At 43.7% G+C, this 21,449-nt stretch overlaps 1 protein-coding gene across 3 annotated transcripts in view; it reads left to right on the forward strand.

The window, feature by feature from the left end:
* MPP7 (MAGUK p55 scaffold protein 7) overlaps positions 1-21,449 on the forward strand; it is a 534,209-nt gene that overhangs the window by 326,016 nt on the left and 186,744 nt on the right. For all 3 annotated transcript variants that reach the window (XM_075315522.1, XM_075315524.1, XM_075315523.1), the window contains exon 5: positions 5,428-5,505. In XM_075315522.1, the coding sequence (XP_075171637.1) occupies positions 5,428-5,505 (78 nt within the window). The remainder of the gene's footprint in view (positions 1-5,427; positions 5,506-21,449) is intronic.

The following is a 21,449-nucleotide window of genomic DNA, read 5'->3' on the forward strand; positions in this document are numbered from 1 at the left end:
ATCCCTAGTGCTGGGCCCTAAATAGGGAATGGGTGGGATGAGGTCTTCGTCAACCCCACTAAATGCTAAAGGAAGACACATGGGGGGACACACGGGGAAAATGCATGAACTACTTATCTACAGATGACTCGGGTAGAGGTTCAGCAACAATACCACAGAGGAGTAAAGCCACCTGCTTGCAAGCAAGGCTTGAATGAACTGAAAATATCACCAGCACCAGTCCAAGGAAGATGGGAGTATTTAAACACCAAGAGAATGCTGATGATCGGCATCTGGGTGGAAAGCGAGCTCTTACTGGGTCCAAAAGGGGGAGAGATGAATACAGCAGGAAAGCTATCTATACCAATGAATACTGACAGCAGGAACAATGGAAAGTCAGGGAACATTCTGCGCAGCCAGACGCTGTGACCTTCTATGGCCAGAAACCACATGACTGTCTGTCATCCGTGACATGTAAGCTGTGAACATTGCACACCTTTCGCCAGGTTTCATGGGGATGTATATTTAGCGTAGATATTTATTTTCTGACCTTTGTCTCGACTCCCGACTCTTTATTGCTTTGCAATGAAGTCACGGTGAATTTGGTGGCGTCCGATAAGTCACAATGACATCATTGTCTGCACGCACGTCAGCTCTCGCTTTCTTATATGAATACCTCCCAGGTTCCACAAAATTCAGTTCCAATACAGAAACAATTCTAGTAGCCAAGTGAAAAAATGGAAATGAAATAATGGCACATTTACTAGGTAAGGTGGTAATCTCTTTGCAAAGGTAGAACCATAAAGTGTTGTAGTTTCAGACAAGCCATTGGAAATGATTACTTTTGCAATATGGTGGCACGACACAGAACACACTCATATTCCCTGTTATTCTATGGCTTAATCTGCATTGCACACATTTTTTCCACCTGACTTCATATGTAACACTTCAGCAGACAGTAATGACAAATGGGTCTTGGTACATTTCCCATAGTAGGGTCCTACCAGGTGACTTGGGTCTGTGGAAGGTACGGCTGCGATACCCAAATCACATCTTAAACACTTCTATAAACATAGACGGTTTAGTGGGAATGGAAATTCTATTTTTTTTCATCAATCAGTCCCCGTGTTTTATGTGGATTTTTGTATAGTTTGGATTTGTAACTGAGCTTCTGTGAATGGTGATTTTTACAGATCTATTGGCAACGACAGGTCAGCAGCATTTTTTTGGCAAGTGGATTAGTCTGATAGATTTTCATTTTTCTACGGATAATACAACACTAATAATCTTACCCATTGATTCAGCCCCCCCCCTCCTTATCATTCCCACGTTTTCTCTTGCAGAGATGATCACCGTTGGCCTCTTTTGGACACTTCATGTCCAAATCTCCATATCATGTCTTAATTCCCCATATATTAGTTTGGCTATCCATCTGACGTGTATTAGGGCTTTCCGGCAGTAGCGGCTTTCCGACAGTAGCGGCTTTCCGGCAGTAGCGGCTTTCCGACAGTAGCGGCTTTCCCTCAGTAGCGGCTTTCCGGCAATAGCGGCTTTCCGGCAGTAGCGGCTTTCGGCAGTAGCGGCTTTCCGGCAGTAGCGGCTTTCCGACAGTAGCGGCTTTCCGACAGTGGAGGCTTTCCGGCAGTGGAGGCTTTCCGGCAGTGGAGGCTTTCCGACAGTGGAGGCTTTCCGGCAGTGGAGGCTTTCCGGCAGTGGAGGCTTTCCGGCAGTGGAGGCTTTCCGGCAGTGGAGGCTTTCCGGCAGTGGAGGCTTTCCGGCAGTGGAGGCTTTCCGGCAGTGGAGGCTTTCCGGCAGTGGAGGCTTTCCGGCAGTGGAGGCTTTCCGGCAGTGGAGGCTTTCCGGCAGTGGAGGCTTTCCGGCAGTGGAGGCTTTCCGACAGTGGAGGCTTTCCGGCAGTGGAGGCTTTTCGGCAGTGGAGGCTTTTCGGCAGTGGAGGCTTTCCGGCAGTGGAGGCTTTCCGACCGTAGAGGCTTTCCGACCGTAGAGAAGTATTAGGCAGTTGGAAGTTAAGTGCTTGATTCTTTTGTTTTCAGCAGAGCTATCCAACTGCCAGAGCTGTCTGACAATTGCGTTCTCCTCTCTCCCTATTGAAATCACATGAATGCTTGTCTGAGCTAACAGCTTATGCGTATGGAAGAATCGGGAGAGATAGCAGACAAAAAAGAACGCATATCTATGTCCGGCTTTGTTTGATGGAAACCTTTTTTTAACGTTTCATTTTTTACCCTTCTCTACCTCTTCTGTTCTTATCTACAAACCCCTTGGAATAAGGGTTTGGTTTCATAGAAGAGTCTCCTAGATGGATTTGGCCATTTAGGCTTTTGGCATACAGTCATGCCCCAAAACTGTTGGCACCCTTGAAATTGTTCCAGAAAATGAAGTATTTCTCCCGGAAAAGTATTGCAATAACACGTTTAGTTATACACATGTTTATTTCCTTTGTGTGTATTGGAACAATACAAAAAAAAAAAAAAAAAAAAAAAGAACGAAGAAAAAAATACAAATTTTACACACAATTCCAAAAATGGGCTGGACAAAATTGTTGGCACCCTTATTTTAATATTTCGTTGCACAGCCTTTGCAATTAACAACTGGAGTCATTTGCTGAACCATCAACAAGCTTTTTATACCTCTTAATTTTGGACTCTTCTAATGTAAATTGCTCCAGGTCATATTTGAAGGCGTCTTCTCCCAAGAGCAATTTTAAGATCTCTCCACAGGTGTACAATGGGGTTTAGCTGGACTCATTGCTGCCACTTCAGAACTCTCCCGCGCTTTGTTTCCATCCATTTTTGGGGGCTTCTTGAAGTATTTTTGAGGTCATTATCCTGCAAACCCAGCTTTATGACACTGAGCACTTCATTGTGACCCAATATCCTTTGATAATCTTCAGATTTCATGATGTCTTGCACATAGTAAAGGCATCCACTGCCAGAGGCAACAACATAACCCTAAAAAATCTTTCAACCTCCACCATATTTGACTGTAGGTACTGTGTTCTTTTCTTTCTAAGCCTCACTCCATTTTCGGTAAACATAAGAATGATGTGCTTTACCAAAAAGCTCTATCTTGGCCTCATCCGTCCAAAAGATGCTTTCCCAGAAGAATTTTGGTTTAATCATGTATATTTTGGCAAACTGTAGTCTAGCTTTTTTATGTCTGTGTCAGCAGTGGGGTCCTCCTGGGTCTCCTGCCATAGTGATTCATTGCTTTGCAATTGTGCTTTGATAGGGTGACTCGTAATACAAATGTCTGAATTACTGACTAATCCATAATTGTGTATATTTAATATTGCAACACACAGCTGTATCCCATTCTGTTGTGCTTTGGGCAGTATGTTTATGGCCTCAGTAGGTCAAGACACTGTGGAGTTGGCGGTAGCAACCACAGTATAATTCCTTGACATGGTTAACAACCTTTTTTTAATAATATGTTTTCATAGTTTTTATATAAAACTTGATTAAAGCTATGTTTTAATTCTCACAATTACTGGCTTTGTTCTATAATTTTTATTTCTATGGCGCCAACATATGCCGTAGCACTTTACAATATGTGGTGGCGATGCATGCACCCTGTTTTCTTTCCCTGTGAAGAGAATAATTGCATTTTTTTTCCAAGATAGCATTGAAATGCCTAGAAGTCTCCCTACACCAGCTGCTTAAACCACATCTGTCACCAAGTTTTTACAGTCTAATTTGAGAGGAGCATAATGTGGAGAAGGAGACCCTGATTCTAGCGATGTGTCACTTACTGGGCTGCTGCCTGTAGTTTTGATAAAACCACAGTTTTATCAGTAGAAGATAATCATTAAAGAGCTAGTAAACCTGCTGCCAGGTAGTCAAGCATATTCATGAGCTCTGTGTAACTCCACCCTCGCCACTGATTTAGCAGCTTCTTGAAAACAGAAAGCTGCCAATTAGTGCTGTGGGCAGGGTTATAGAGAGCTCAACATTCGTAGAACGCTATATTTGCAGCAGATAGAACAGGGATCTTCTCAAAATGACAGAATCGCTGGAATCAGGGTTGCTATCCCTACATTATGCTACTTTTAGATGAGGTAGGAAAAAACCCGATGATATATTCCCTTTTAAAGGGGTTGTCCACTACTTGGATACCCTTTTCTCAATCCCCTTGTTTGCCCCCGTAAAAATAAATAAGCCTATACTCTCTTCCGGTGCGGCCGCGGTTCCAGCGATATCTGAAGCGTCACGTTCCTGGGGCCCACTTGACATTGTTATGACACGCGAGCCTCTCGACCAAACAGTGCCAGCTTCATTCTCCCCACCTTCAAACGTGTGAGCAGAAAGTCAGCACTGCACTCGCATCCTGCTCAAATGTCTGAAGATGGATAGACTAACACTGGGCTCTGATTTAGTCGCAGGGGCACGCGTGTCAAAACAATGTCACGTTGGCCCCGGGAATACGGCTTCAAATATTGCTGGAACCACAGCCGCTCCGGAGGTGAGTATAGGCATATTTATTTTTACGGTGCGGAACAAGTGGAATGAGAAAATGGTTTCCTACTAGTTGACAACCCCTTTAAAGTGAGTCTGTCAGCACAAAATGACTATTCAAACCAAGCATAGGTGCTCGTTGCACCCTTGGCGTGACCAAAGCGATCAAAGCACCTTCCCTACTACTATTTTCCATCTGGCTTCCCTCCTCCTCGGTGGCTCCTGTTAAGCCAGAACGGGCAATTATGGTACAAGCTTAGCTTAGCTTACAAGTCAAGTAGGCTTTAAAGGGAACCTGTCACCAGGTTCTTCCTCTATAAACTGTGGCCAGCACTATTGAGCTCTTATATACAGCATTCCAGAATACTGTATATAAGAGCCCAGGCCGCTCCGAGTCTGTATAATGTAAAAACACCTTGATAATACTCCCCTAAGGAGCGGACCGGTCCGATGGGTGTCACTGCTCTCAGTCCAGCGCCTCCTCCATCTTGTGCTATTGCCGTCCTCCTAAGGGCAGGTCAAAGTATGTAGTGCGCATGCGCGGGGGATCTTTGACCTTTTCTTGCGCCTGCGTATTAAGATACTTTGCTCTGCCCTCAGCTGGGCAGATCAAAGTTCGCATGCGGACAAGCGCAATGGTGGCCTCTTTGTGAACGACGTGGGACGCGTCGTGCACACAAGGCTGGGCAGGAGGACGGCGATGGATCGCACAAGATTGAGGAGGTGCATGGTGACCGGTTCCTTTTAAGGTACTACTCGAAGGGTGCACCAAGCTCCTGTGCTTAGTTTGAGCAGTCATTTTGTGCTGAAAGCGTTCACCCCCTGTCAGATATGCAAATGTTTCCCTCTTGCTTTCAGCACTAGTATAATATTAATTTAATGGAGGTTTCGTAGTTTGGGAAGAACATGATCAAACAGTAACGTTTTAGTCCAAAACTTGAGAGTAACTTTTCTGTTTTCTTCTCTTCCGCAGATACATGAGAAGTTGCACTACTACGAGAAAGAGAACCCCCAGCCCATTATCCACAGCGCCACAGCCCTGGCCGATGATGTGAGTATGTGCCGCCCCTAAGCCAAGGCACTTCTATACGTGATCCATCCCAATACAAACATGTGCAAGTCATTCCCAGGATAGAAACCATACACTGCGGAGATTGCTTCCCGGCCCGCTGTCAACACAGGGTGGTTGCTGACATCGCCCTAATTTGTGTTCATTGGTGCGCAATAAAAACACATCACCTTGGTATGCCTGGACGCGGAGGCTACATTATTAAAATTACAGGTTGCAGTCCCACAAGAGGGAGGCTAAGAGCAGCCCTCTGCCAATGTTTGGGGAAAGTCACAGACAAGAGGAGCGCCTTACAATAATAGACAAATGAGACGTCTGTTCTGCTGACAGGAGAAGAAAAATGACAGCTAATACTGCAGAAATGAGCTATATAAAATACCGCGAGGGGGTTGTCGGGGCGAAGCGTAGACTATACGAGCCGTGATTCATGTTCTCCAGCTTTCCAAATTACTGTCATAATCAAAAAGTACTGTTCAACAAGCGAGCTGATGGAGTAGCCAATTTCCTGTGTCTATAATTCTATTAGAAAGGGGGAAAAAAATACACCTGCTTTTTGGGAACTGCTCGTTTATCATGAGGCACATGAGCGAAATTGGGCAGAGAACCCGAGGGACGCACATTGAGGTGGTGAGAAAATATTATTCTTAGAATAAATGGTTGTTGTAGGGTATCACGGCCTACTGAGTTTATTTTTTTAGGGTCTTCATGGAGCCACATCTGAAAGCCCGGCCGGTATGACAACATTTGTAGATATAACAAAGCATAAAAGAAATATAATCAGTCTTAGCTCCTGATCCCCAATGCAAAATCTGTGCCGGGACCCCAGAACTATGATATTACATGTTTAGTACCGGTCTTCTCCTGTCGTGTCTTCTAGGCCAACTCCACCCCCAGGGTCTGGATCTGACCACAAACGTTCATCTTCTGATAGTTATGTGACATCTACTAAGTAGCAATTCAGATTTGTCTGTATTATCTCAGTTTGGTATATAATTTGATGGCTATATTAGGATTGTTACTAAACTATATGATGAACGACCCATAAATCAACATCATTATTTACAGCGACATCTCCATTCTGCATGCTCTTCTTTTGTAATTTTGGCATTTTATTGATAAATGATAACCAATATAACCAGTGTTGGAAGCCAGAGGGGGTCAGAATTGTGGGAAGATACAAAAGGTGTGTGTGTGTGGGGGTGTGAAGGGGGGAGGGTTCATGAGGATCTAGCTCTATTTCATCTGGTGGCACTTAATGCTGGAGGTTCCCCAACAGCTGCAGGACTCTTGTTTGATCAGCATAAACTAAAGTGGTATGCAAATGTTTGGGCATCCCTGGTCAAAATTACCGTTAGGCTACTTTCACACATCCGGTTTGTGCAGTGCGGCTCAATCCGGCTGTGAAACCTATGCAACAGATGTGGCGAAAACACCGCATCCTTTGCATAAGTTTTTACATGCGGCCCGTCCGTTTTTTTCCGATTGCGGCATGCTACTGAGCATGCGCAGTGGAAGAAACCGCATGCGGCGGCCGGATGCGGTTTTCTCCGCATCGCGCCGCATCCGGCGTCCATAGGCATGTATTGAAAAATGCGCCGCAGCGGTAGGATGCGGTGCGATGCGTTTTTTTTTGTCGGAGCAAAAAACTTTGCAGGCATTGTTCCATCCGGCCGCGGCATCGGCTAAATCTGTCGCATGCGGCAAAAACCGGACCGAACGCAAGCCCATGCGGCACAATACGGCACTTATGTAAGTCTATGCAAAAAAATCCCGCAACCGGCGTAAAAAAAAAACTGTTGCGGTTTTTCTGCAGAGCGCTGTATTGTGCCGCAGAGCAAAAACCGGATGTGTGAAAGTAGCCTTACTGTGAATTGCTTATCCAGTTGAAGATAAAATGATCTCTAAGGGGTACCTTGCACATTGCGACATCGCTACCATCGGCTAGCGATGCCAAGCGCGGTAGTACCCGCCCCCATCGAACATGAGATATGTGGTGATTACTGCTGTAGCGAACATTATCGCTACAGCAGCTTCACATGCACATGCCTGCTCGGCAACGTCGCTGTGACTGCCGAACTATCCTTCCCTCAAGGGGGAGGTGCGTTCGGCGTCATAGCGACGTTATTAATCGACCGGCCAATAGAAGCAGAGGGGCGGAGATGAGAGGGATATAACATCCCGCCCACCTTCTCCCTTCCGCATTGCCGTCGGGACGCAGGTAAGGAGATGTTTGTCGATCCTGCGGGTTTACACACAGCGATGTGTGCTGCCGCAGGAGCGACAAACAACATCGTACCTGCGGTCGACCCGACATTATGAAAATGTCTGACGCTACACAGATCACCGATTTTCGACACTTTTGCGATCGTTATCGGCGCAACAAGGATTTACACGTTGCGATGTCGTTACAGGCGCCGAATGTGCGTCACTAACGACGTGACCCCGACGATATTCCGGATGCGATGTCGCAGTGTGTAAAGTACCCCTAAGCCTTTGCACACATCCGTGTCTCAGATACGTGTGACATGTGAAACACGGGCACCTGTAGACCCATTAAAATCAATGGGTTTGCACACACATGCATGTTTTCCCATGGACCATGTGCTTGTGTGAAGCATACGTGTGTCCGTGTGCTCCAGACGTAGACATGGATTGCACACTGATGTGTTCTGTGTGAGATGTACCAGAGAAAACAGTGTCTCTGTGAAATAAAATGCTTTTCTATACTCACCTGTGTCCACCGCTGATGTCTCCAGCACTGCTGTCACTTGTTTCCAAACCCCCTCTCATTATGCTCATTGCATATTCACTGCACTGAGGACCGGAAGCAGCAGCAGCGGCAGACACAGCAGCACAATGGACAGGTAAGTATAGAAGTTCCTGCTGTCCATATGCTATGCGGATGTCACACGGATAGCATGCTGACAGCACATGATGAACAAACACACGCACATACATCTACACCTACACCACGGACCATGCAAAACGTGTGTATTTTGCACAGACGTGTGAAAGAGGCCTACAAGGCATAAAGTTAAAGATGACTCACTTCATTTGTATTTTAGGCAAAAATATATGTTTATTTCTATCTATTACATTTTTAAATTAACAAAAAAAGGAAAATGGGCCAATGCAAAAGTTTGGCACCCTGCATGGTTAGTACCTAGTGGCACCCCCTTTGGCAAGTATCACGGCTGGCTACAAAAAGCATTTAAAAGCGAAGAGTTTTTCAATTCTTAATTAAGGAATTTTCATCCATTCTTCCTTGGAAAAGTCTTCCAGTCCTGTGAGATTCCTGGCTCGTCTTCCAGTCCTGTGAGATTCCTGGCTCGTCTTCCAGGTCTGTGAGATTCCTGGCTCGTCTTCCAGGTCTGTGAGATTCCTGGCTCGTCTTCCAGTCCTGTGAGATTCCTGGCTCGTCTTCCAGTCCTGTGAGATTCCTGGCTCGTCTTCCAGTCCTGTGAGATTCCTGGCTCGTCTTCCAGTCCTGTGAGATTCCTGGCTCGTCTTCCAGTCCTGTGAGATTCCTGGCTCGTCTTCCAGTTCTGTGAGATTCCTGGCTCGTCTTCTAGTTCTGTGAGATTCCTGGCTCGTCTTCCAGTCCTGTGAGATTCTGGGCTCGTCTTCCAGTTCTGTGAGATTCCTGGCTCGTCTTTCATGCGCTGCTCTTTTGAGGTCTAGCCACAGATATTCAATGATGTTCAGGTCAGGGGACTGTGAGGGCCATTGTAAAACCTTCAGCTTGCACCTTTTGAGGTAGTATATTGTGGATTTTGACGTGTGGTTAGGATTAGAGATGAGCGAACCTCAAGTTCAATGTTTAAAGTTCGGGTTTGAACACAGACTAAAAAACAAACAGAGTGTGGGTTCAAAGTTGAAGTGAGTTATGAGTGCAAACCACTCAAGCGAGCAGAGCTATGCTTGGGTATGAGTGATGCTCAGCCCTGTGCAAGTCCAAAGCCCAAACATTTCCATGCCACAGGAAAGGAGTTATTCAGAGCAAAAAGCCCTAAATGAATAAATATCAATGAAAATAACATGGGCTGCTGACAGTCTCTACTGCCAAATACAGTTCATGAAGTCTGACATACAATGCTAATAAACACTAACATGTCTGACTTCATTGTTGAGATTCGCTCACGCGTTTTGGACGTATTGTCTTTACTCTTAGCAGCAGTAAGCTATGAATAAGGACAATACGTCCGATACGTGTAAGCGATTCTTAACAACCAGGGTTATGAGGGAATGGCTCCCCCCTGTTGTACATTGATGCCCTGTTTTTAAATAATAATGGAATAAAGACTGATTTTATATTGCCGTATGTGCTGCTGGAAAACCTCTTTTTGTATTGCAGAAGTGGCCAGTATCCTAAGTAATTAGCAATAACAATAGAATAATAAGACCCCTGCATTCTCGAGAACGCAGTGGACTGCTTATAAGACGTAAATTACAACGCTGTTTGTTTTTACCAGCATTTTGCATTTTTGACCATCTATGAGACAACATCCTTGAAATAAAAAAAGCTATATAAAATTGTTATTTTTGGGAGGGAATGCAGATATGCCCACAATTGCAGATGACATGCCCCCCCCCCCTGCTCTTTCCTCCTCCGCTGCTTTTTGTCTATGTAATTTTTCATTTATTCTATTTTACTCGTGTATATAACGCCAATGATTCCACAGCGCTGTATAGACATCATCATCACTGTCCCTATTAAGGCACACAGTCCAATTTCCCAATCAGTATGTCTTTGAAGTACCTGGAAGAAATCCAAACAAGGGAAGAACATAGAAACTCCTCCAAGATGTTGTTCTTGGTGGGATTTGAGCCCCTCTAATGAGCGCCTTTTAGAAGTTGGTATTGAAGTCTTCAGCTGCTCTATTATCAGTAATTTTTCATTGTGTCGAGACAGCTACCGTACTTTCTGTCGTATAAGACGACCCCCAGCTTTTCCAGTTAAAATATAGAGTTTGGGATATATCGTATATACTCGAGTGTAAGCCTACCCGAGTAATATGCGCATTGTTTAGTGATGTCCCCTGCTGTAATGTCCCATACAGTAATGAGCCCATTGTTTAATTAATAATGTCCCCTGCTGTAATGTCCTCATTGTATGGTGATGTCCCATGCTGTAATGTCCTCATTGTATAGTGATCTCCCCTGCTGTAATGTCCTCATTGTATAGTGATCTCCCCTGCTGTAATGTCTTCATTGTATAGTGATGTCCCCTGCTGTAATGTCCTCATTGTATAGTGATGTCCCCTGCTGTAATGTCCTCATTGTATAGTGATGTCCCCTGCTGTAATGTCCTCATTGTATAGTGATCTCCCCTGCTGTAATGTCCTCATTGTATAGTGATGTCCCCTGCTGTAATGTCCTCATTGTATAGTGATGTCCCCTGCTGTAATGTCCTCATTGTATAGTGATGTCCCCTGCTGTAATGTCCTCATTGTATAGTGATCTCCCCTGCTGTAATGTCCTCATTGTATAGTGATCTCCCCTGCTGTAATGTCCTCATTGTATAGTGATGTCCCCTGCTGTAATGTCCTCATTGTATAGTGATGTCCCCTGCTGTAATGTCCCCATTGTATAGTGATGTCCCCTGCTGTAATGTCCTCATTGTATAGTGATGTCCCCTGCTGTAATGTCTCCATTGTATAGTGATGTCCCCTGCTGTAATGTCTCCATTGTATAGTGATGTCCCCTGCTGTAATGTCCCCATTGTATAGTGATGTCCCCTGCTGTAATGTCCCCATTGTATAGTGATGTCCCCTGCTGTAATGTCTCCATTGTATAGTGATGTCCCCTGCTGTAATGTCTCCATTTTATAGTGATGTCCCCTGCTGTAATGTCTCCATTTTATAGTGATGTCCCCTGCTGTAATGTCTCCATTTTATAGTGATGCCCCCTGCTGTAATGTCCTCATTGTATAGTGATGTCCCCTGTTGTAATTTCCCCATTGTATAGTGATCTCCCCTGCTGTTATGTCTCCATTGTATAGTAATGTCCCCATTGTTTAATAATGTCCTTGCTGTAATGTCCCATGCAGTAATGAGCCCATTGTTTAATAACATGGTCCTGCTGGTTCCCTTCTGCCCCCTATGTGCTGTTGTTTATACACAATAAAAGATATTCTCACTTCTCCTCTGTGCCCGCTCTGCATCCAGCTGTTTCTTGCAGTCCGCAGGCACACAGAGCCCTCCGTGATAGCGTGAACATAGCGACCGCTGCAGGTTGTCATAAAGGCTTTACTACAGTTGAATGTTTTACGGCACCACAAAGCATTCAACTGCAGTAAAGCGCGCCCAATACACAGGGCTGCCGCTACTATCAGCGCTTTACTGCAGTTGAAGGCTTTGTGGCACCGTAATGCTATGACGACATCCTGCAGCAGCCGCGCCGTACACCGGACGCTATCACGGTGGGCTCTGTGTGCCTGCAGACTGTAAGAGGCACCGCGGGCACGGAGGACAGGTGAGAATATCTTTTATTGTGTGTAAAGCCATGACTGCACCATACACCGCCGTATAAGACTACACCCGGCGTATAAGACGACCCCCGACTTTTGAGAACATTTTCAGGGGTTAAAAAGTCATCTTATACGGCGGAAAATACAGTACATACAGTAGAGTTTCTGGTCTCCAGACGCTCTCTGATATGTAAGGTGCTATTTCAAACTTGGTTGTCCGTCTCCACCTTATATAGAAAGTGGTGCACTTACGGTTAACCAGAGCGGTCCGCTCCATAGTATTGCAACCGTTGTTCCATATTAATGTCACATCGGGACTTCACTTATTCATTAAGTGCATGGGATATCTCCTTGGCGCTCGGTCTTATCTAATCCAACGTACATCCAAACCTCTTAAGAATACTTAGGTGTCTCAAGACTGAATAATTCTTAAGAGCGCTGAGTATTTTGGAATCCATTTACAATCTCGATTTCCACTTCTTGGCAGGGATTTGGCTGCATTTTAGCGCAGTGGTGACTATCCAGCAGTAGATTAAGAAACAAAACATTATGTACATTAGTGAACATAAAACATTGCAAAAGCAAACCCCTTCTCCCTGATGGCGACTTTGCACATCTTCTGTTACATGTTCTTAAACCAACATTAAAAAGTGCTGAAGACATTGGATTCTGAGCACAAATTGGCTTGGGTCAGATCTGCTGGTCGCAGGCATGGAAATCAGTATTCCTATAGTAAGACCATAACCACTGACATTTTTTGTTTTATGGGTAGTCTTAACCCCACGTGCGCCAAATGGGCAAAGTAAGCTCCACCGGTGCCGCCAAGTACTGTATAAATAGCAGGCAAAGGGTTGATGAGTGTCGCACATTCCGAAAAGATGTCCTCGGAATGTAATTCTTCTGGCGGATAACACCATTCCTCACTCCGATACTGGAGACTAAGATACAAGCCTTTGGATTATAACCGTCCCAACTAATCCACAATCAAGTAAATTTATAGTTCTGTTCCACTTGCGGTCCTGCTTGTGGTTTCATCTCAACCCTTATGATGTTTTTCTTGTGTGAGGTTTTTCCTGTACAGAGTCGAAATTGTACAAAAACTTAGTTAAGATACATGTGGGATCCCAATGACAACACGGAACCTGAGGAAACGTCCAATTTGTGCATCGCAGCTTGTACTTTCAGCTCCTGAGCCGCATTTCTATCATCACATTGCTTCCTTCTCTCGTCTGCAGAAATTCACATACTATAGGGTGATATTTCATTATAATGCGTTGTTCTAAATTTCTTCTACTCTAGAGGCCTCCTTGACATGGTCATATTACTACTTTCTGGATAGATCCATTGAAACAAACCCTTTAAGGAACATAAGGCTTGGCAGGATTTGTTTTTTTCCTCCCCAACGATGGGGCCATGTCTATCTGTGTCCGGTACTGTAGATCAGCCCAATTGGCTGGAATGGGAATCATTTACCATAACAAACACTGCTCATGGAAAGGGTGGCATGATCCCCGCGTCCAATCTACGCCAGCTTCCTTCTTCCCGCTTTCAGACTAAACGAGTTAAACAGGAAGTGAGTGCAGCCGCGTTGCTCATTTTCTGGTGATTGTCCATTTGGTCCAAATGCGGAGAGAAGGAAGCTAACACTGATTGGACGCAAGGCTCGCATGACGTTACAACTCCACGTGAGCCTCCGCACCACAAGCTGCGGTACCATTGGAATGGCGCCGGTGTGGTAGGAGAGTATAGTCTTTATTATTTTACCTGGGCCAAAAATGTTGAATCAGAAGGGGTTGTCCTAGTGGTGGACAACCCACTCTACATCATGTGTAGACCCCCCCCTCTTTTTTATTTTTTTTTATTTTTATAAAACAAAGAACAAGTGTAGACAGTTTTAGGTCAGAGGTTTAGTCTTATTCGCTAGTAGTCATCAGAGAAAACCTCATTCAGAATGCAGCTCCTGGGGTGATTATCTGATTGTCCTCGCTTTCTGGTGTTGACACCTCTGGAAAACAGGTTAGTAGTAGGAAGCCTCTGCTGTAGGGGAATTGATATATCGCAGTGCAGCCATTCTTGTGTAAAGAGGGTCTCCATTTTAGCTCAAAGAGGAAGGTCCCAAGCGATGGAACCTTCTGTATGATGCTTCTATGCCCCTATAGCAGTATTCCCCAACTCCACTCCTCAGGAGTCCCCATCGGTGCATGTTTTTAGGATTTCCGTAGCATTGCACAAGTGTTGGAAAAATCACCTGTGCAATACTAAGGAAATCCCAAAAACATGCACCGATGGTGACTCCTGAGGACTGCAATTGGGAACACTGCCCTATAGAAATTGTGGACCAGCGCTGTCTTCTTGTACATTTTCTTTGAAGGGTTTAGCCACTGTATGTGGACCCCGTTTTAATATTTCGGGTGCTGGAAAATATAACCCCTACTAGTATATTATGTTTTCTGATTCTACAAACGTTTTTTTTTTTCTGAAAGGCGCTGCCCTGATGAAAAAAGCCTTTGCCACAGCGCACCCCAACCATAGTGGCTTGTGAGCTGGAGGAGGCGGGGCAGGTAGAATTAATACATGGTTATTGTCACAGTTGGCTGACAGCCCTGTAGTGTCCGGCTTCAGAAGGTCACTGTGTTTGGCTGCACAATCTGCTCCTTGATATTCCATTCCGTCTTCTGTGGTGTGACTGGAGTTCTATGTACTTTCTCTGTTAAGGTTGTCTCTTTCCCTTTTAGGACCCTGCTTTTACATTTCAGCTGCTAAGCATTGTCCCATCCCTATGACTTTACCCCTTGCTTTGTGCTGGTGATAGAGTTTTCTGTACAGTCCAGATTGTAAGCAGTTGGCTTGTAATTGTCTGAAAACTTGTTGTTGTTCTCCCAAAGTCATCTTGGAGTTGTTTGTTTTCCCTGTGTGTTCTTTAAGATTTAATGGGGTTGACTATTGCTCATCTCCCCTTTCATTACCTAGGGCCCAGTTCAGGGTCAGTTAGGGTTTAGGTATCCTGCTCGGCGCATAGGTGCAGAACCTATCTAGAGATGCAAGGGGCCAGCGGAAAGTTTAATCAGGGGTCACCATCTCTCACTTCTCTAGACACAGGGTTCCCCTTTTTCCTCCCCTCCCTTTCTGCCATTCGCTCGGTATTTCCCCATACCTAACGTGACATTTATATGCAAGAAATTGACTAAGAGCCTTAAGTGTCCAACCGGTTTAATGACTGTGGCTCAAAGGATATGAGATTAAACTATATATATATATATATATATATATATATATATATATAATATATATATATATATATATATATATATATATATATATATAATTTCTCAGATACTTTTTTGTTGTTTATTTTTTTATCAAGTGTAATATTTGTAAAACAACTAAATACAAAATCGTATTTTTGTGGTTCTGTTTCCTTTAACATAACATAAGGCAACCCGATATTGCCCCTATTGATCTTGACCGCAGCACCGGTGTTGGAATAGAAGAACGGCTTCCCAATAATCATTTATCTGCCTCCAAGAGGGTGGACAGCTTTCTTCATTATAACAAATGATGTCTGAGTGGATGAATGTGCTTAGTGTGCAATGCCAGGACATTATGTTAACAACGTGCAGGCATGAATTATTTTATCTATAGCCTTCACAGGTATTAAGGAGGTTACAGTAACATGCGGTTTCTAAACCTCGCCAGGAATCTAGGAAAAAAAACTTTCCTTTAAGGGATTTCTGAAACTACTCCGCTGTTTAGGATGGACTGAGGCTGCAATATCCCGGTCTTATACCATTGTATGTATAGCAATGTGTCGCTTTATTTTCCATGTTGTATACAAATAGTTTCCCAAAGTGGAAGAGAACAGGGTCTCTAGTGCCACCTTTTTAGATGTGTTAATTTCTAGAAGTCAATATTGACCTATTATTATTATTATTATTATTATTTATTATATAATTATTATTATTTATTATTATTGTAAGAATAATCTAATAATAATAATCAAAGAATAATAATCTAAGAATAATCTGATAATTAAAAAATGATTATATTAATAATATAATAATTAAATAATCTAATCATTTTATAATAATAACAATAATCTGATAATAATAATAAAAATTATGTATTATCATTATTATTATTTAAGAATAATCTAATAATAATAATCAAAGAATAATAATAATCTAAGAATAATCTGATAATTAAAAAATGATTATATTAATATAATCTAATAATAATTATTAAATAATAATCTAATAATTATTAAATATAATAATTTTATAATAATAACAATAATCTGTTAATAATAAAAATTATGTATTATTATTATTATTATTATTATTATATCTTGCCTTTTGACTTAGGATATAAAGCCAAACAAAAATCTTCTCCAAAAGGTAGAGGACGCCTTGTGCAGACACCTGTTTCCGGATTTTTGCCCCTCATCAGTGCACAGTAGGAACCTTTTTGGCTGGGTGAGAGTCCTATTAACGGAGGTCTTGGGAGGTAAACTGTGTTCTTTACGAGAGCACTAAGTTGGGAGACTGTTAGGAGACTTAAAGTTAATCTGTCACCAGGTTTTTGTTATGTAATCTGAGAGCAGCATGATCTGGGGCTGAGACACTGATTCCAGCAATGTGTCACTTGCTGGTCTGCATGTTGTTATATTGATACAATCACCGGTTTCTCTGCTGGAGATCTAGCAGAGATCAGAATGCTGAGCCTGGTATAACCCTACCCACACCACTGATTGGCAGCTTTCTGTGTAGACTATACATTGACAGAAAGCTGTGGGGGCAGGGTTACACAGAATAGCATGACTAGGAGGCACGAGGCAGATAGTTTGTAGTATTAATCACTTAGTTTTTTAAACAGTAGCATAAATTCTAATAAGTTACACGTCATTGGAATCGGGCTCTCAACTCCTTCATCATGCTGCTCTCAGATTATATATTAAACGCTTGCTGATAGATTCCCTTTAAATACAACATTATATTTACCAATATACTATAATCAAAAATAAGTCATAATCTACAATATATTTTTAAATTAAAATGTACAGGGTGGGCCATTTATATGGATACACCTAAATAAAATGGAGTGGTTGGTGATATCAACTTCCTGTTTGTGGCTCATTAGTATATGGGAGGGTGGAAACTTTTCAAGATGGGTGGTGACCATGGCGGCCATTTTTAAGTCGGACATTTTGGTTCCAACTTTATTTTTTCCAATGGGAAGAGGGGCATGTAACACATCAAACTTATTGAGAATTTCTCAAGAAAAACAATGGTGTGCTTGGCTTATTCGTTCATTATTTATTTACAATTTTATGACCACTTATAAAATGTGTTCAAAGTGCTGCCATTGTGTTGGATTGTCAATGCAACCCTCTTCTCCCACTCTTGACACACTGATAGCAACACCGCAGAAGAAATGCTAGCACAGGCTTCCATTATCCGTTGTTTCAGATGCGGCACATCTTGTATCTTCACAGCATAGACAATTGCCTTCAGATGACCCCAAAGATAAGTCTAAAGGGGTCAGATCGGGAGACCTTGGTCGCCATTCAACTGGCCCACAATGAACCATCCACTTTCCAGGACACTGTTTATGTAGGAATGCTCGGACCTGGCACCCATAATGTGATGGTGCACCATTTGAGGTCCCCCAGTCTCCACCAACCGTTCCCTAATGATGTGACCTCAAAGAGCTGGAGCATTGTCGTCAATGAAGATGAAATTAGGCTGGTGATGTTCATTCAGAGGCACAATGACTGGATTAATGATGTTATTCCATTAATAGGGGCAGTCACTGTACCATTTACACAGGGCAATTCTGTATTGACTAAACACACTTGCCCACACTGTAACACCACTGACACCAAAGGCTCGTCTGGTGACAACAGTGGCTAATGCTTAACACCTCTAACATTGTTGGCGGCCATCATTTCTGATCAGCGTGAATTGACTTTCATGAGTGAACAGCATCGAGGCCCTTTGGTCCTTCATCCAGCATAGATGATGCCTGTGCCTGGTGGGAGACCGAGATGAGGGAGGATATGTTCCGAAGTCTAGCACTGGGGAGAGCTTTGTGGATGAGAGTGATAGGTTTATGATGTAGTCTATAACATATGTGCAACCAGTGCAATGAATGGCACAGGGTGGAGGCATCAGTGTAGCTGCTGGACAGTTATATGACATCTAAGGACTATACGGACTCTTAAGGCCCCGTCACATGCTACGATATATCTAACGATATGTTGGCGGGGTCACGGAGTTTGTGACGCACATCCGGCATCGTTAGAGATGTCGTAGCGTGTGACACCTCCAAACGACCGTTAACGAGCAAAAATACTCACCTTATCGTTGCTCGTTGACACGTCGTTCATTTTCATAATGTCGTTTTGCCTTCTATGCCGCCGGTTGTTCATCGTTCCCGAGGCAGCACGCATCACTACGTGTGACACCCTGGGAACGACGAACACAGCTTACCTGCGTCCCGCCAGCAATGCGGAAGGAAGGAGGTGGGCGGGATGTTACGTCCCGCTCATCTCCGCCCCTCCGCATCTATTGGGCGGCCGCTGTGTGACATCGCTGTGACGCCGAACGTCCCTCACCCTTCAGGAAGAGGATGTTCGCCGCCCATAGCGACATTGTTAGGGAGGTAAGTACGTGTGACAGGGCATTAACGACTTTGTGCGCCAGGGGCAGCTAATTGCCCGTGACGCACAAATGACGGGGACGGGTGCGATCGCACGATATATCGACGCGTGTGACGCCGCCTTTAGTGGCTGGATGCATGAGAAGGATTCCCTTCCGTTACCAACACAATATAGAAGTACTTGGAGTGCCGAGTGCTTATGTGATGTGATAGACAGACTGAAATATGAGCTTGGCTTAAAGAGGTTGCCCACTACCAATCTCTGACAGCAGCATTTAATACACACTGACAGTAAGCGCGTCACTAATCCTGCCCATCAGTGCCTCCTTTAAGTGATCGCAGGGTGCTGTTGGGTTGTCATTAGAGGCAGGATCAGCTGATGGCCCCTATGCCTGTTATCACATTCCTCCTATGAACGCCGGCTACAAGCCAGCATTCATAGGACATCATCATCTCTGCATCTCTGCTCTGTATAGTACAGCCGATCAGGCGATCGCAGCTTCACGTCCCCTAAGGAAACTATTAAATACTGTAAAAAGTAAACAATAAAACCCCACAAAATTTCAAATCACCTCCTTTTTCCCCCATTAAAAAAATCCAAACAAACAAAAAAGAAACACATTGGTATTGCTGCTTTTTCAGAGTGTCCAACCTATCATAATATATATTAATATACACATATATATATATATATATATATATATAGATAGATAGATAGATAGCTATAACTATTTTGTTTGGTAAACGTCGTAAAGAGAAAAAAGTAATAACGCCAGAATTATGCTTTTTGGGTCGCTGCAACATTTCAAAAAAACTAAAAGGCGATCAAAACATTGTATCTACCCTGTTTCCCCGAAAATAAGACACTGTCTTCTATTTTTTTTTTAACTGAAAAAAGCACTATGTCTTATTTTCAGGGGGTGTCTTATTCTTGAGGAGACATGGTTGGGGTAAGTTTACCCCCCACAAAAAGCAGATCCCCCCCCCCCCCCCCGCATCCCTGGATCTTCATACTTACCAGCCCAGGGCGTCTGTATGGCTCCCCGATCCTCCTGTGATCTCCCAGCAGGTGTGCTGCATGCCTCCCCTGCGTCTGGCTGACATCAGATCACACACACACACTTCTCCCTGTGATCTCCCTGCAGCTGTGCTCTCCTGCGTCTGGCTGACATCAGATCTCACACACACACGCACATCAGATCACACTCACACACACACACACACACAAAAACACACACCCACCCCACGATCCCAGCAGCTGTGCTGCACGCTGTGCTCCTCTGCCTCCTGCCGACACTCACAGATCCGATCGCTTACGTTCACACACAATCACACATCAGACAGTATACACGCACACATCTGATCGCATACACTCACACAAACACACCCCACTTCTCCCTGTGCCCTCCGGTGGGCGGTCCCAGCAGCTGTGCTGCACGCCGTGTTCCTCTGCCTTCTGCCGACACTCACACACCCGATCGCATACACTCACACACACACTGACGATATCGCACATACGCGCTCACACACTCACAACATCCGGAGATACCACATGCTTCCGGCCATGTGATCCTCCGGCAGGTCCTGGAAGGTCACTGCACGCACAGTATCGCCGCTGAGAAGCAAGCGATATCACTGGATGCTGTGAGTGTGTGGATGCGATCTGATGTGTGTGTGTGAGAGTGAGTGTGATCTGATGTGTCTGTGTGTGTGTGTGTGTGTGTGTCTGTGTGTGTGTGTGTGTGTGTTCCGCCGCTGCAGGACCTTGATGCGCTCACTTGCTCCCGGTCGGCTTCTAGTGAGTATGATCGGGGGTCTTCTTTCTTCTGTCTTCTCTCCTCTGGGGGTGCCCGCTGCCTACAATGAAGTGTCCTGCAGTGTCTTTAACTCTTTCACCGCTGCATGACACTTCATTATTGATCGCATCCATGTCTTATTTTCAGGGGATGTCTTATATTAAAGCTTCCCTGAAAACTCCTGGGATGTCTTATTTTCGGGGGATGTCTTATTTTCGGGGAAACACGGTATGCTGATATGGTATCAGTAAAAACTTCAGCTCAGGGTACAAAAAAAAACCCTCACAGCCCCAGATCCCTCAAAAATTAAAACATTATGGGTCTCGGAAAATGGTGAAAAATTTAAATTCCATTTTTTTGGGGGAACAAATGTCTGAATATTTTTTTACCACGTAAATTAAAAAAAAAAACAAAAAAAAAAACTGTTTGGTATCTACGTACTCGAACTGACCTGGAAAATTATATTGTTAGGTCAGTTTTACCATATAGTGAACATGATAAATATAATATTGTGAAATTGCACTTTTTTTTTTCAATTTCACTTGGAATTTTTGTTTCACATTTTCCAGTACAATATGGGGCAGAATAAATGACGTCTTTCAAAAGTACAACTCGTCCTGCAAAAAAAATAACCATCATATTGCTATATTGACTGAAAAATAAAAACATTATGGCTCTTGGAAGAAGGGGAGGAAAAAAACAACAACAAAAAAAATACCGGAGGGTGAAGAGTCTAAGAAATGTTTTACCTCACAGAATTATTTGTGATCCTATACTGTAATGTCTGCATAATTCCTCCCCTGCCCAGGAGCAGCGGTATGATCAGACCATGTCCCTGTAGGGTCAGACACAACGATTACACAGCACATAGCAGGGACACATAATCTTATATATCTCAGCACAGGAACATTTTTTTAAAACACATCCAATTGTAGAAATTATTATCATTCCAAGATCTATTGATTAAAATTATTTATTTTTTTGTGGGACAACCCCTTTAATAG

This window comes from Anomaloglossus baeobatrachus, chromosome 6, assembly GCF_048569485.1.
Source record: "Anomaloglossus baeobatrachus isolate aAnoBae1 chromosome 6, aAnoBae1.hap1, whole genome shotgun sequence".
Lineage (NCBI taxonomy): Eukaryota > Metazoa > Chordata > Amphibia > Anura > Aromobatidae > Anomaloglossus > Anomaloglossus baeobatrachus.